This window comes from Saccoglossus kowalevskii, chromosome 1, assembly GCF_978046115.1.
Source record: "Saccoglossus kowalevskii chromosome 1, keSacKowa6.1, whole genome shotgun sequence".
Lineage (NCBI taxonomy): Eukaryota > Metazoa > Hemichordata > Enteropneusta > Harrimaniidae > Saccoglossus > Saccoglossus kowalevskii.
This window is the reverse complement of record NC_140641.1, coordinates 42769312-42785145: the sequence shown is the minus strand read 5'-3', so window position 1 is coordinate 42785145 and position 15834 is coordinate 42769312. Positions and strand designations below refer to the sequence as shown.

At 39.0% G+C, this 15834-nt stretch overlaps 4 protein-coding genes across 4 annotated transcripts; all 4 read left to right on the top strand.

The window, feature by feature from the left end:
- The first annotated feature begins 748 nt into the window (after window positions 1-748).
- LOC100370663 (uncharacterized) lies at window positions 749-3949 on the top strand. The gene is made up of 2 exons (XM_002736080.3): window positions 749-861; window positions 2279-3949. Exon 2 carries the CDS (start codon window positions 2290-2292, stop codon window positions 3913-3915), a length of 1626 nt encoding a protein of 541 aa, XP_002736126.3. The 5' UTR covers window positions 749-861; window positions 2279-2289; the 3' UTR covers window positions 3916-3949.
- A 5096-nt stretch (window positions 3950-9045) lies between these two features.
- LOC146750904 (uncharacterized) lies at window positions 9046-10434 on the top strand. Its single transcript, XM_085498008.1, has one exon. It carries the CDS (start codon window positions 9046-9048, stop codon window positions 10432-10434), a length of 1389 nt encoding a protein of 462 aa, XP_085354134.1.
- A 92-nt stretch (window positions 10435-10526) lies between these two features.
- On the top strand, window positions 10527-12818 carry LOC146750903 (uncharacterized). Its single transcript, XM_085498000.1, has one exon. It carries the CDS (start codon window positions 10527-10529, stop codon window positions 12816-12818), a length of 2292 nt encoding a protein of 763 aa, XP_085354126.1.
- A 1720-nt stretch (window positions 12819-14538) lies between these two features.
- On the top strand, window positions 14539-15288 carry LOC146750902 (uncharacterized). The gene has a single exon (XM_085497992.1). It carries the CDS (start codon window positions 14539-14541, stop codon window positions 15286-15288), a length of 750 nt encoding a protein of 249 aa, XP_085354118.1.
- Window positions 15289-15834: the final 546 nt, after the last annotated feature.

Sequence of the window (15834 nt, the reverse complement as noted above, 5' to 3'; positions counted from 1 at the left end):
TAATCTGGTTTGCAAACAGTCTGACAGCTTTGCAATAGCTCCCAGAACATGACTTACATATCATATACCCCGGGTCTAGTAAGAAACACAAATATGTTCATATAACTTGGGACAAGCATGGCATGCACTCGCACATTCATTATAAAAGTTATGTAGTATAGGCGGAGACAAATATTTGACGTTAATAGAGGGCGCTTTTCTGTACAAGTGCTGGTAGGGGGCGGTTTACTCTTGCTACGTATTGCAGTTCAGAGTAGCAGAACGTTAGTTGTTTTTCTGTGCATCTTGTGTATTCATTCATTCCAATTTATAGCCCAGTGATTGTTAGTGACACTTGGCGGCATTTATTTACTCATCGAATATATTATAGTTTTAGACTTTGTGAATTTTATACGGCTCTGTTTGTTATCATATTTACAGTACTTTATGCTGTTTTTTATCGTAAATGCCGCAGATGAATCACGTAACATAATAAATATATTCGACACATACCTTACATGAGCATTACAAGTATAATTCAACAACTTCACTCACCTACCAGCATATCATCTCGATACATATTACCAGTTTAAGCTCAAATTTCACACACAATATTAATGTAATTTAAATGCCGGAAGTTAATTATTTCAATAAGTATAGTGTTGTTTCTAATAAAATACCCAGCGCCGGTGATATGAACAGTATCATTGTTTCATCTTGAATGAGCAGCAATGGTATCGTCAGCCATCCAAGTCAGCTGACTGGCGTCAGAGGTCAAAGCGCCGACACGTTAACACTTTGAGTAAGAGTAATTATCTGTGTGCGATCGCTGGACGCATCGACGAGTGACGAATCTCATGTAAAGGAAGGATTTTCTATGAGGTAATATATCTACGACTTGTCTTTAATTTCAAGTTCATTCAATGAAGAAAATAAAAAGAGTATTCTCATAGCCGTGCTGCAGCATTGCGAGATGATGATGTGTTGGCACCACACCGTTACAAATTACGACCATATGTTACTTCCCTGCGAAATATACTACGTGTAGTTTAACCACGGTGTCACCTGGTTATATATTTTATTGATCAGTGATTAATGTGAATGAATTGTGTTGGTTTTGTCGCGAGATGAATAGAATTGAACTTAATATTAGAAAGTTCACAAAGTCATATAATGGTGAAAACTGGTATACATATAATATAGAGAGTATATAAAAAATAGTATTACTGACAATCTAACGTGATAATCGTATTATGTTGGATATAATTCTAATTATGAATTAGTGTATTAGAACGATGGTCATGATTAGACCAAGAAGGTAATCGTGGCTTAAAATGGACGTGTTATTTGAATGGTCATCGTAGCATTAAATAGACGGGCTGTTTGAATGTTCATCGTAGCATTATGGCGTGTTTGAATAGTCAATATGACATTTGATGAAGAGCTATTTCAATGCTCATCGGGAACGAACACGTTAGTTATATTCTGTTTAACAGCAGAAAGTTCTCATACAGGTAAAAGCTCATAATTTCGAAAATAATTCATGGCATGACTTTAACAATGTAGTAAATAGGAATGAAATCCAAAAATTGGAAATAATGTAATTTGGAAAGACAAATATAAAAACACTCAATATGATGTTATTTCCCATCATAGAAACTAAAAGCTACAATCTTTTTAATACAAAATTGCCGATATTCACTGAAATATTACCATCAATTTCTCAAAAATGTACTGGTCGAATCCAGTGTTTTTATTTTTATATCGATCGTGAATACAATGTATTGCAAAATATAAACATTATGAGTAGACCATGCCCTAAACTCCTTAAACTGAACAAAACAATAATTTCTATTCCTTGTCAGTAACGTTATTGCATTATGAAATTTCAGACTCAGTCATGACTTGCCGTAATTACGTATGCAATATAGTACATATATTATTTTCCACTTAGCAGGTTCAAAGTTCGATGTGAACGCTCTGTAGATTACGGGACACCAGGTGTCGACGCATGCAACACGCTGTCGAAACACAAAATAATCCACCATGTTTGTGAAAGATAATTTGCATGTGTATAGAGAACCCAGGAACTATCATATACTGTGCGCCAAACCTGTACCTGTGCAATACAGGCTTCGCGTACAGTTCCTGGGATCCCTGTGGTGTGTGTGGAATTTCTGGACTACGTAATAATACAATGATCGGCCACTTTATATGACGAGCCTGAGTTCATTGATTCCAAATGGTTGACCTCTTAGTTGCGAATATTATAATAACTGTTTTTATCACGTTGTTGCAGGCATCACACAGATGGCGGAACAAAACGTGGAAGATAACTTATTCCAGGTCATTAAAGACTCGAATAAGTGCGAGGCGTTCAAACTTGTACGCACACAAAGAAATTTCTCCTGCATCAAAGACGGCTACAACTTGTTACATTATGCTGCCCTTCATGGATTTTCAGATTTCATTACTGCAATCTACTTTTATTCAGACTTTACTAATTTGTTAGGAGCTGTCGTTGACAACGAAGAGGATGAGTACAACAAGTGTACAGCACTGGACATCGCCAACAAGAGAGGTAATCCGAAGACTGTCAAACGCATTTGTGATTTTTCCGATAGCGACAGAAGCTTGAGTGAATTGCATCGGAAAGTTAGGATAGCTGATATAGAGTCTGTGACAGAAATGCTCTCTAGTGAAAATGACTTCGATGTGAATGTTACTTGTAACTATGGTAACACTCCGTTATATATGGCTTGTGCCGCTGGTTACTTGGATTTGGTTGAATTGCTAGTTAGTAATGGTGCAGATATAAATAAGAGCAATTTGAAAGGTTTCAGTCCAATCCACGTTGCGTCCATGATGGGACATATTAGTGTAGTGGAGTATTTGATAGAAAAAAATGCTTTTCTCGGCGAATCTGAAGAATGTAACTTCACCCCACTTCATCCGGCGGCAGACTACGGCAACGCTGAGATTGCCGAAATACTTATTAAAAACGGTGCCAATATAGATGCTGCTTCTAAAAGTAAAAGTCAATGTACTGCTCTGCATTATGCTGCTGGGAACGGACATTCGGACGTAGTCGAAGTGCTTTTAAAACACGGAGGCGATGCAAATGTTGGTAACAGACAACTTTCAAAGGCGTTGCACTATGCAGTAGGGTACGGGCATCTGGAAACCGCACGGAAAATCATTGAATTTGGAGCATATGTAAGAGCCGTCAATGAAAACGAAAGGTCTGCGCTTCATTTGGCATCCGAGAAAGGATTTTTCGATTTGGTGAAATTGTTACTGGAAAATGGGGCTGAAGTGAATGGAGCCGACCAACGAGGTCGAACTTCTTTGGATTTAGCTGCCACCAAAGGACATGCAGACGTAGTTGACATTCTACTTGAACATAAAGCATGCGTTAATATCAAAGACGAGAATGACATGACACCACTTTCACGCGCCTCTGAAAATGGTCATCTTTCAGTTGTGGAACGATTAATTTCAGAAGGTGGTGACGTGAACCCAGTGTGCCATTTGTGGTGCAGACCAATTCATTTCGCTGCATGGGCAGGACACAGTAAGGTAATAGATCTTTTGATTCGTCATGGTGCACAAGTGGATGTCAAAAACTTGGCTAAATCAACCCCACTGAGCTGTGCTGCTTTGTATGGACACGAAGAATGTGTACTCAAGCTGATTGAACATGGCGCCAAAGTCGATTCAGTTGACGGTGAGAAACACACGCCATTGTACTACGCTGCTTATAGTGGCCATCTAGCAGTGGTCCGACTATTGGTGGAGAAAGGCGCAAACGTTAATGGTGCTAGTTCTTGGACTGAATACTCTCCTACAGGTATAGCGTTAGAGAACGGACACGAAGAAGTGGTTCAATATTTACAACAAAAAGGTGGAGATAAACATAACTGTCGAATCCAATAATAGTAATAAAGACAATATATGATTATATCAGTTAGACTAATTGAATATTCAATTCAATACGAGAAACAGTGACTACCGAATAACAAGTTCGGCCCAGAATACACTGAACGTGTGACAACATCAAAAAATGAAAATTCCATGCGTAATAGCGCACTAAGAACAAAACAACGCTGCTGTTTGCAAACGATATGATATCAAACTTAAGGCTAACATACTTACCGGTAGCCCTAGATCAGGTGCAGTGATCATCTTGAAATGATTTTTTTTTTCAAAATTGTTAGTCATTCAAAAACATAACATAATAATTAAACAATATATGACTGGGTGACATCAATTCTCCAGATTGGGATATACTATTTCGGCATTACCCTTTATTCAAATATAGCTGGGTAACGGTGATTCTCCAGATTGGGATATACTATTTCGGCATTACCCTTTATTCAAATATAGCTGGGTAACGGTGATTCTCCAGATTGGGATATACTATTTCGGCATTACCCTTTATTCAAATATAGTTGGGTAACGGCGATTCTCCAGATTGGGATATACTATTTCGGCATTACTCTTTATTCAACTATAGTTGGGTAACATCAATTCTCCAGATTGGGATATACTATTTCGGTATCACTCTTTATTCATATATAGCTGGGTAACATCAATTCTCCAGATTGGGATATACTATTTCGGCATTACCCTTTATTCAAATATAGCTGGGTAACATCAATTCTCCAGATTGGGATATACTATTTCTGCATTACCCTTTATTCATATATAGCTGGGTAACATCAATTCTCCAGATTGGGATATACTATTTCGGCATTACCCTTTATTCAAATATAGCTGGGTAACATCAATTCTCCAGATTGGGATATACTATTTCTGCATTACCCTTTATTCATATATAGCTGGGTAACAGCAATTCTCCAGATTGGGATATACTATTTCGGCATTACCCTTTATTCAAATATAGCTGGGTAACGGTGATTCTCCAGATTGGGATATACTATTTCGGCATTACCCTTTATTCAAATATAGCTGGGTAACGGTGATTCTCCAGATTAGGATATACTATTTCGGCATTACCCTTTATTCAAATATAGCTGGGTAACGGTGATTCTCCAGATTGGGATATACTATTTCTGCATTACCCTTTATTCATATATAGCTGGGTAACAGCAATTCTCCAGATTGGGATATACTATTTCGGCATTACCCTTTATTCAAATATAGCTGGATAACATCAATTTTCCAGATTGGGATATACTATTTCGGCATTACCCTTTATTCAAATATAGCTGGGTAACATCAATTCTCCAGATTGGGATATACTATTTCGGCATTACCCTTTATTCAAATATAGATGGGTAACATCAATTCTCCGGATTGGGATATACTATTTCGGCATTACCCTTTATTCAAATATAGATGGGTAACATCAATTCTCCAGATTGGGATATACTATTTCGGCATTACCCTTTATTCAAATATAGCTGGGTAACATCAATTCTCCAGATTGGGATATACTATTTCGGCATTACCCTTTATTCAAATATAGTTGGGTAACATCAATTCTCCAGATTGGGATATACTATTTCGGTATCACTCTTTATTCAAATATAGCTGGGTAACGGCGATTCTCCAGATTGGGATATACTATTTCGGCATTAACCTTTATTCAAATATAGCTGGGTAACGGTGATTCTCCAGATTGGGATATACTATTTCGGCATTACCCTTTATTCATATATAGCTGGGTAACAGCAATTCTCCAGATTGGGATATACTATTTCGGCATTAACCTTTATTCAAATATAGCTGGGTAACGGTGATTCTCCAGATTGGGATATACTATTTCGGCATTACCCTTTATTCAAATATAGCTGGGTAACGGTGATTCTCCAGATTGGGATATACTATTTCGGCATTACCCTTTATTCAAATATAGCTGGGTAACGGTGATTCTCCAGATTGGGATATACTATTTCTGCATTACCCTTTATTCATATATAGCTGGGTAACAGCAATTCTCCAGATTGGGATATACTATTTCGGCATTACCCTTTATTCAAATATAGCTGGATAACATCAATTTTCCAGATTGGGATATACTATTTCGGTATCACTCTTTATTCATATATAGCTGGGTAACATCAATTCTCCAGATTGGGATATACTATTTCGGCATTACCCTTTATTCAAATATAGCTGGGTAACATCAATTCTCCAGATTGGAATATACTATTTCGGCATTACCCTTTATTCAAATATAGCTGGGTAACGGTGATTCTCCAGATTGGGATATACTATTTCGGCATTACCCTTTATTCAAATATAGATGGGTAACATCAATTCTCCAGATTGGGATATACTATTTCGGCATTACCCTTTATTCAAATATAGATGGGTAACATCAATTCTCCAGATTGGGATATACTATTTCGGCATTACCCTTTATTCAAATATAGCTGGGTGACAGCAAATCTCCAGATTAGGACATACTGATTCTACATTACCCATTATTCTATACAGTTGGGTGTCAGTGATTTTTCTGATTGAAACATACTGATTCTACATTCCTATAGATCCTGTTTATATGGCATCATACATTGCTTTAAAAATGTTAAAGGGGTTGTGGATAACATCAAGCATATATGAATTGTACACACTTTTAATATAACGCATACATGCCTGTTACACACTTTTGGAATCTCACAATTCTAATGGATTATTTCATGGTCTCTGAAAACCCAATAATATGCACAGAATGTAGAATATAACAAACACATTTTATTTGGTATTGTAATGAACTTTCATTATAACACCACTACCAACAGTTTGCAGACTTGAAACGAGTCAATATTATAATTTGAAACAATGGTAGTAGATGTTTTTAATACGACTTTTGAACATTGTGCCAAGATTTCTAGCTGTTACTGTTGGTAGGCTGTCAGTGTCGCCAATTTTCATTTGTGGTAGGTTTATTTTGTCTAAGATATGTTATGATTCTTAGAATAACAGCTGTTTTATCTGGGTTTAATTTTAATAAATTGTGTGTCATCCCTTTGCAAATGAGGGCTACACATACAGCTTTCCATACGTGAAATTGTATTACTTATGCCTTTAGTCTTGAAGGTCAAATACATGTGTGCATCATCAGCATACATAGATACTCTGTTGTTACACCTAGTGATGTATACTCTGTGGATAGAATCCAGATTCTAGATTGTCGAAGTTTGATGGGATGCCATTGACTGTACAACTGTCAATCACAGAGACTTGGTTTTAACCATGCAATAGCAGCCCCTGATATTCCAATACAGTTTGCCAGGGAATATAAGAATATTGTATGATCTACTGTGTCTAATTGTTGTTGCCGTCTAAAGACCGACATGGACTAAAATATTGTAAACTGATAAAATTCAGTATACCAATTAGGTCACTGACCACGAAATCCAACTAATTTACATATAGGACAAAATAGAATGTCTGCCCAGCAACAGTCACTGTTGCTTAGCAACTAAGTTGTAATATAATTAGGTCAGGTTAGTGAGTTTAGTTGAACACAAGCAGGCAACCAGAAAACACATGTATTTTGGATGGACACCAAGCAAAGGGATATACGTTTTTTACGAATACGCCAGTGCTACTCATGACAACAGATTGACAACCCGTTTGAATGTGAACCAGGACAATGCAGCTAAGTAGTGATTTTATCTAGTGAAGTTGAGTTACATGTTATTCATTTATTCTCATTGATTGGTAAAGGAGACAATAAAGTTACAGAAATTGATGAACTGTCTTCAGATATTTTATCAAGCATAACAGCGATAACGACAACTGCTTCACGATTAGAATGCACTGGTAGTAAAGGCCATAAACCGGAGCTTGTGGTATTATTAGAAACTTAGCCACGTGAACGCAGAGACCCGTAGGGATCCATCACCTTGTTCAACCACGCAGTCTCGCGAGCGCGTCGGTAACAGTAAAAAACGTTCCATAAATAACGACTTGTAGAAACCTTGTCTGTTTCAGGATTATTATCATTAAATCTGTGACAAAAGACTGTTGACAACATTGATCTCCAAAAAGTTAATAATATTCAGTAACAACAGTTATCATTGACTACTCAACAACCAGAATTCCCCTGTCGAAAGAAAATGGCTGACAAAAATAATGTAGGTGAACAGACGACAGACGAACCATCCACATCTAGCGTGAGGGACTTTCTACATGAGTCACGTGAAGACAAACGTGTTCGTGGGTTGAAATTATCACGCAAAGCCGAAAGCGGAGTAATAACTCGTATCACAAACCGAATCGAACCGCTACTATGTGACCCAACGAAAGTACTAGAGGTAAAAAATGAAATGGAAAAATATGAAAGAGCAAAAGAGAATTTGGAGCGTGCCGATAAAAAATACCGTGACGTACTGTCCAAAGAAGAAGCCACGCATGAATATGAAACATGGTCGCAACTTAAACATAAGAGCATGCAAGAACTGGGTGAGAGAGTACGCATATATTTACTAAACAATGATGAACCATGCATTGACCCGACAGACAGCGCTTCCAATGTAGGAAAGCGGACATCGAGAAGCCACAGCAGTGTCATGTCCTGTACTTCGAGTCTAAGAAGTGACGCTTCAGCGCGTAGTGCATTAGCACGTAAAGGAGCCATGTTGGCACGTCTGAAGGGCCTACAACTTGAATGTGTCCTTGACGATGAGGAAGCTAAAATCATCATGAGACATGAAGATGAACAAATTAAGCAGGAACGAGAAGCTCGCCAAAGGAAATTAGCATACGAGCGAGAGATAACGAAGGCCTGACGATGCAGAGAAGAGCTTCAACTCGAGACAAGCATTGCAGAAGAAACTGCCAAGGAGCAAGCATACTTAGGTAAAAGTTTTGAAAGCGCAAGCGGAATGTCTGGCATCTCAAACTTGTTCAAAGAGCCTGTATTGGTCAATGAAACAGTAAACGCACAAAAGGATATTGTGACATCTGCAAAGGCGGTCACAAAAGAGGCCAATGTAACATCAATACACACGGATGAACACATTGTGACAGCAAAAAGCACCACTACAATTTCAAATCTCTAAACCCTGTGACAATATCAAATCTCAGGCCATGCAACCTGAACCCGACACGCTAACATGCACTGAAAGACTATTGATTGAACACAGCAACTGCGCAGCACTATCAGGGGTGAAAATAGAAATATTTGATGGCAACCCAGTCGAATATCGAGACTTTGTCGCAGAGTTTGAATATGTAATAGAAACGCATACGCATAACCCAAAGGACCGACTACACCTTTTAAAGCGGTACACCAGAGGAAAGCCGCGACAGCTAATCCAGGGATGTTTCTCCATGCCCTTAGAAATGGGGTATATAGCCGCTAGAAAACGACTGGAAGATAAATATGGAAAGCCGCGGGCAGTAGCAAGTGCTTACTGGAAGAAAGCAGAAGAATGGCCAATGATCAAAGCAGAAGATAAAGAAGCGTTTGATGACTTGGCATTATTCTTAACAGCATGTGAAGACGCAATGGAAGGTGATAAACATGTTAGGAAAATCATGATGCACCCGGTAACTATAGAAACATTACTAAAGAAGTTGCCCTATAAACAGAGGGCACAGTGGCGAAAGATTTCTAACCGAATGGAGCGAAATAACATAGATGTGGAATTCACCAACTTTGTTGAATTTGTGAATGAAGAAGCATCAGAAGTGTGTCAAGAAACATTTAACTGTCTGGAGCTGAATACAAAATCTTCAGCCGTGAAAACAGCTAATGAAACAGGACAACGCAGAAGGAAATCTGCATCATACGCCGTTGCAACAGAAGAAGGTACAAGTGGGTGCCTATGCTGCTCAGGCACTTCACATCAATTAGCTGAATGCCGAACGTTTGCCAAAAAACGCTACAAGGAACAGAAAGAACTGATACTGAAGAAAGGCTTATGCTTTGGATGTCTTACCAAAGCAGAACACCTGGTTAAAGACTGCAATAGGAGACTTGTGTGTGAAAAGTGTGGAGAAAAACACCCAACTGCATTACACTTCGAAAAACGTAATAAACCTGCTAAGACCAATAACACACCCATCGCGTCAACGACCGTGGGTTATAATGCAAACGAATCAATCAATGATGACCTGCAAGGCAGACCAATATTGATACCAGTTCAAATAAGATGTAAAGCTACAGGTGGTCACATAGTCACATATGCGTTCCTGGATGAGGGAAGTGACTCTGTGATATGCACAGAACGTGTTAGGAAAGCATTGAACGTTCGTGGAGAAAAAATGAAACTAACTATACACACGGTAAGCAGAAGCAAAGTCACTGATACCCAACGTATCAAGGGCCTAGAAGTGTCGGACATGAATGACGAGAATGTTATAAGCCTACCAGGGGTTTATACCCGAAATGAACTACCAGTATCGGCAACACACGCTGTACAAGAGAAGGATCTAAAAAAAATGGCCACACCTACAACAAGTACCCATACCTAGGATAGAGACAGATGAAATAGGACTGCTAATAGGCAGCAATGTAAGCACAGCCTTCAAACCACTAGAAACTAAGTTTGGTGGCTGTAAAGGGAATGTCTATGAGGGCTGGTGACAATCACAGTGCAGCAGCATTCCACAATATTCGGGTAGAACTGACTGTGGAAAAGATGATAGCAGACATGTATAATCGTGAATTCAGTGAACATACAGTTGATGACAAACCAGAATATTCGGTTGAGGACAAACGCTTCCTGAGCATAGTGAAGACAAAAACCACATATGTTGATGGGCACTACAATGTTCCATTGCCATTCAGAAATGAGAATGTAAATTTTCCGGACAACAGAGCCAATATAGAAATGAGACTTAAGCAACTAAAACGCAAGTTTGACAAGAATACACCATACCGTGAAGAATACACACGTTTTATGGAAAGTACCATCATTAAGGGCTACGCAGAAATGATACCAGTCTCAGCTGTCAAGGGTCACCAGGGAAAGAAGTGGTATTTACCACACCATGGAGTTTATCACCCACAAAAGAAAAAACTACGAGTAGTCTTTGACTTTGCTGCTGAGTATGGAGGGACTTCATTGAACCGCCAATTGATACAAGGACCAGATCTGACGAATACGCTAGTCGGGGTACTTGTGCGGTTCCGAGAAGAGAAAGTTGCAGTGATGTCAGACATTGAAGCCATGTTCTCACAAGTAAGAATACCAGTGAATGACATGGACTACCAGAGGTTTTTGTGGTGGCCCAATGGTGAAACTAACAATCCACCGAGGGAATATCGCATGAAAGTGCACATATTCGGAGCAACGTCTTCACCATCTTGTGCAAACTATGCATTAAAGATGACAGCAGAACAGAGCAATGAGAAGGCAATAGAGAGTACCATCAAAAGAAACTTCTACGTCGATGACATGTTAAAATCAGTGGCGACCATAGATGAAGGGCGACAACTCGCAGGCAACCTGATCCAAACCTGCAAGACTGGAGGTTTCAAGCTGACAAAGTGGGCAAGTAGTCATCGTTCAACATTAGAAGCTATTCCCGAAGAAGATAGAACACAAGCATTCAAAAACTTGAATTTTAACCCTGATGACTTGCAAACAGAACATGCGTTGGGCATGCAGTGGGACATAGAATCGGACGAATTGGGATTTCGCACTAGAATCAAACTGAAATCAGCGACAAAACGTGGGATGCTGAGCACTATCAGCACCATCTATGATCCACTAGGGCTAGCAGCACCTGCTATACTACCAGTGCGAAGAACCTTTCAAGAATTATGCAAGGCCAAGATAGGGTGGGATGATGACATACCACCAAAACAGCATAAACAATGGAAGAAGTGGTTAGAAAGCCTACCACAACTAGAATCAGAATTCAGAATCAACAGGTGCATGAAACCATTAGACTTTGGCAGAGCACAACATGCTGAGTTGCACCATTTTTCAGACGCAAGCGAGAGTGGTTACGGAGCTGTCTCTTACATTAGAATAATCAATCACAGCAATGAGATCAACTGTGCCTTACTTATGTCAAAGGCTAGGGTTGCACCGCTCAAGCAAATAACAATACCGCGCATGGAATTAACTGCGGCTACAGTAGCTATACGATTGGACAAAATGTTAAGAAGAGAATTAGACGTTGTAGATAACTCATACTTCTGGACAGACAGTAAAACTGTTCTTAGGTACATCATGAATAAAGCTACGAGATTTCACACCTTTGTAGCTAACAGATTGGCAGTGATTCATGGAGGATCAACTGAAGACCAGTGGAGATATGTGAACACTGCTGAGAATCCTGCAGATGAATGCTCACGTGGGCAATCTATACAGAAATTCCTAGAGAATGAGCGCTGGACGAGAGGACCACCTTTTTTGTGGGAAACGCAAGACAAATGGCCAGTCAACAAATCAGACTGTGAAATACATGACAACGACTTAGAGATTAAGCAAAACATTGAGGTGCACACCACCATTCACACAAGAGACTTCAGAGAGCCCATTGACAGGTTAATAACGCACTACTCAAGTTGGCATCGGCTAAAGAAAGCTGTGGCATGGATACAGAAAATCAGGAATGCACTACTACAACAATCGCAAGGTGATAAATATACCATCAAATCGATGACAGTAGAAGACCTACAGTCTGCAGAGAGCATGATTATACAGAAGGTGCAACACCAAGCATTCTCAGAAGAAATCAATGATCTAACGCACATCAACTCAGATCACAGCTTCAGAAAGAAAAGCAACATTAGAAAATTGGATCCTTTTATTGGAACTGACGGATTGTTGCGAGTAGGAGGGAGATTGCGATTTGCGGAAATACCTGATGAATCAAAACATCCTATACCGTTAAAGTCCTAATATAAACCGCATACGTAATAGTAACCGCACCCCCAATTCCGGCTTCGGGGTTAAAGAGTTCTTAACAAAAATTGAAAACTTGAAAAGTACCTATTACTAACCGCACCCCCAATTCAACAAGACCGTGACTGACTTCATTGTTTCAACCAGCTGTTCCAAAACGGCATTGTTCCTAATCCTATTCATTTGTTTCGACAACATGCCTAAAAATATTCACACCTATTTATTGTTCAGCAGTGATAAGATGTCAGACAGGCAATGAAACTGCTTTTGTTCTGGCGGCGACCTCTGTCAATACTCTTTTTGAATACGTCTGTGTTTCGTAAGTTTTAGACAATGAGCTTTTATCACCGTAAAAGTATTAAACTGAGCATTGAAGAATAATTTATCTTTCGAAAACAAATAATTTCTTGATTTAAAAAAAAAATCATGCCGTTTTCCCATGGAAATCAAAGGCAAAAGATTGCACTACATTATCGGTAAATCTCTTCCGTGTTGCGTTCACCATGAGGTCGCTGAACTGTCATTAACATATTTAAATGAGCTATGTAATTTAGACACGTGGGCACCACCCAGCATTTTGATTGGTTAATTAGCGACTTGACCTATCCGGTCAATGATACGTCACGTGAGCATTCAAAAACATGGCAGATATCGTATCGGCTGTTTACATGTGACTGAAATCATTCACTTACGGGGAAACTAAGTTGAATTTTACTTGCATTTTATAACAATTCAACGAATTTATTTTTCGTGCGTTATTGTAATCACTACTAGATAATATTCACCAATATCAACACTTCGAAAACAAGTAAGTTATTCACTTGTGACCCGCAGCATGGACGGATCGAGCTACCGTTATGTGATCATTTGCTACTAAGCAGTGCATTCGTGTTTTTATTTGAAACTTCTTTTAGAATATACTTTTCGTTACCAAGAAAATTAAAAAAAATAAATGCATATTACATTAAAAATACTGAGTATTTTTTGTATCATGTGGATTTTTTTTTTGATTGACTGTAATTTTAATTTTTCAACATTTCGTAACACCTATTTTAGAACCAAAATAAGGCCTTTCACTCTTCCCCGACGCCTATTCAAGAGATTGTACGGTGTATTGTTTGTTTTGTGCATGTGTTGTGGACAAAAAATGACCACGCCCATTTAGTGATTGCAATATGTACGTAATAGAAACCGCACCCCGAACTTGAGCTTTTGATCCCAATTTTTAAATTGATACATTGTAATATAAACCGCGGTTTATAATAGGACTTTAACGGTACTACTTCCGAAGGACTCAATAATATCAGAGTTAATACTACGACAAATACACGAACAAGGGCAACACTTTGGCCATTCGTACATACTGTCTCAGCTATGAGAAAAGTACTGGATAGTTAATGCCAACTCGGCAGCAAGAAAATTAATATCGAAATGTATTGTGTGCAAGCGGCAACGTGGACAGCCACAAGAACAAATGATGGCAGATCTACCGATGGACAGACTGGCTATTGGTGAACCACCATTCACACGAGTGGGGGTAGATTGTTTCGGCCCAATAGAGGTGAAATTAAAGAGGAGTCAAATCAAACGCTATGGTGTGATTTTTACATGTTTAACAATAAGAGCAGTTCACATAGAAATTGCAGACTCAATGGACACGGACTCATTCATAAATGCACTGCGACGATTTGCAGCAAGACATGGATAAGTTAAAGAGATGAGATCGGACAATGGCAGCAACTTTGTTCGAGCTAACAAAGAGCTACAAGAAGAAATTAGCAAGTGGAACCATGCACAGATAAGCGAGGGGCTACTACGTAAGGGCATCAACTGGAAGTTTAACCCACCTTATGGTTCACACTTCGGAGAAGTCTGGGAAAGACAGATACGCACTATCAAGCAGCTTCTGAGCGTATTAGTTGGTCAACAAATACTGACTGATGAAAGCTTGAGAACCTTCATGTGTGAGGTGGAGATGACAGTTAACAGTCGACCCATAACTACAACTTCAGGCGACGTGAGAGATTTCAAAGCATTGACACCAAACATGATGCTGAACATGGCAAGTACGGAGCTACCAGCTTGTGTGATAGACAAGAATGACACACACCCTAAACGCCGATGGAAACAGGTGCAGTACATGTCTGACATTTTCTGGAGAAGGTGGATCAAAGAATATCTACCATCGCTTCAACTGCGACAAAAGTGGCTTAATGTGAAACCAAACTTGAAAATCAACGACATTGTGTTGGTTAAAGATGAAAATACGCCACGCAATTTGTGGCCACTTGGAAAGGTTGTACAAGTAATACCTGACGCCAGAGGATTGGTAAGAAAGGTGTTAGTGAAAACTCGAAGCAAAATCGTATCAAGACCATATGACAAAATATGCACATTACTGGAAGCTGAAGAACAACGCACTCAAGTCGTGGATAGTAAAACCCACTACGTTCAGCGTAGGCAGTGAACAACGTTCTCAAGTAGTGGACAGTCAAACCCACTATGTTCAGCGTTGGCAGTGAACAGCGTTCTCAAGTAGTGGACAGTCAAACCCACTATGTTCAGCTTTGGCAGTGAATGAAGATCAACATATCAGATGGTCATATTTGGCAGAAGACCAGTAGATCATATATTATACTCAAGACAAAGACTCGAAGACATTTGCAGTATAGTTTTTTGACTTTCGAATTACATGATTTTTTGTACTGTACTTTCATTCATTCAAGTTTATAGTTCGTAATTTAAGTTTTTATAAAGACAATTTGAGGGCTGGTGTTGTTGCCGTCTAAAGATCGACATGGACTAAAATATTGTGAACTGTTGTGAAAGTTTAGTATACCAATTAGGTCACTGACCACGAAATCCAACTAATTTACATATAGGACAAAATAGAATGTCTGCCCAGCAACAGTCACTGTTGCTTAGCAACTAAGTTGTAATATAATTAGGTCAGGTTAGTGAGTTTAGTTGAACACAAGCAGGCAACCAGAAAACACATGTATTTTGGATGGAC

Bases quoted from the DNA above. Each gene is read 5' to 3' on its own strand.
- LOC146750904 (XM_085498008.1), top strand. From the start codon at position 9,046: ATGCAACCTGAACCCGACACGCTAACATGCACTGAAAGACTATTGATT.
- LOC146750902 (XM_085497992.1), top strand. From the start codon at position 14,539: ATGAGATCGGACAATGGCAGCAACTTTGTTCGAGCTAACAAAGAGCTA.
- LOC146750903 (XM_085498000.1), top strand. From the start codon at position 10,527: ATGTCTATGAGGGCTGGTGACAATCACAGTGCAGCAGCATTCCACAAT.
- LOC100370663 (XM_002736080.3), top strand. From the start codon at position 2,290: ATGGCGGAACAAAACGTGGAAGATAACTTATTCCAGGTCATTAAAGAC.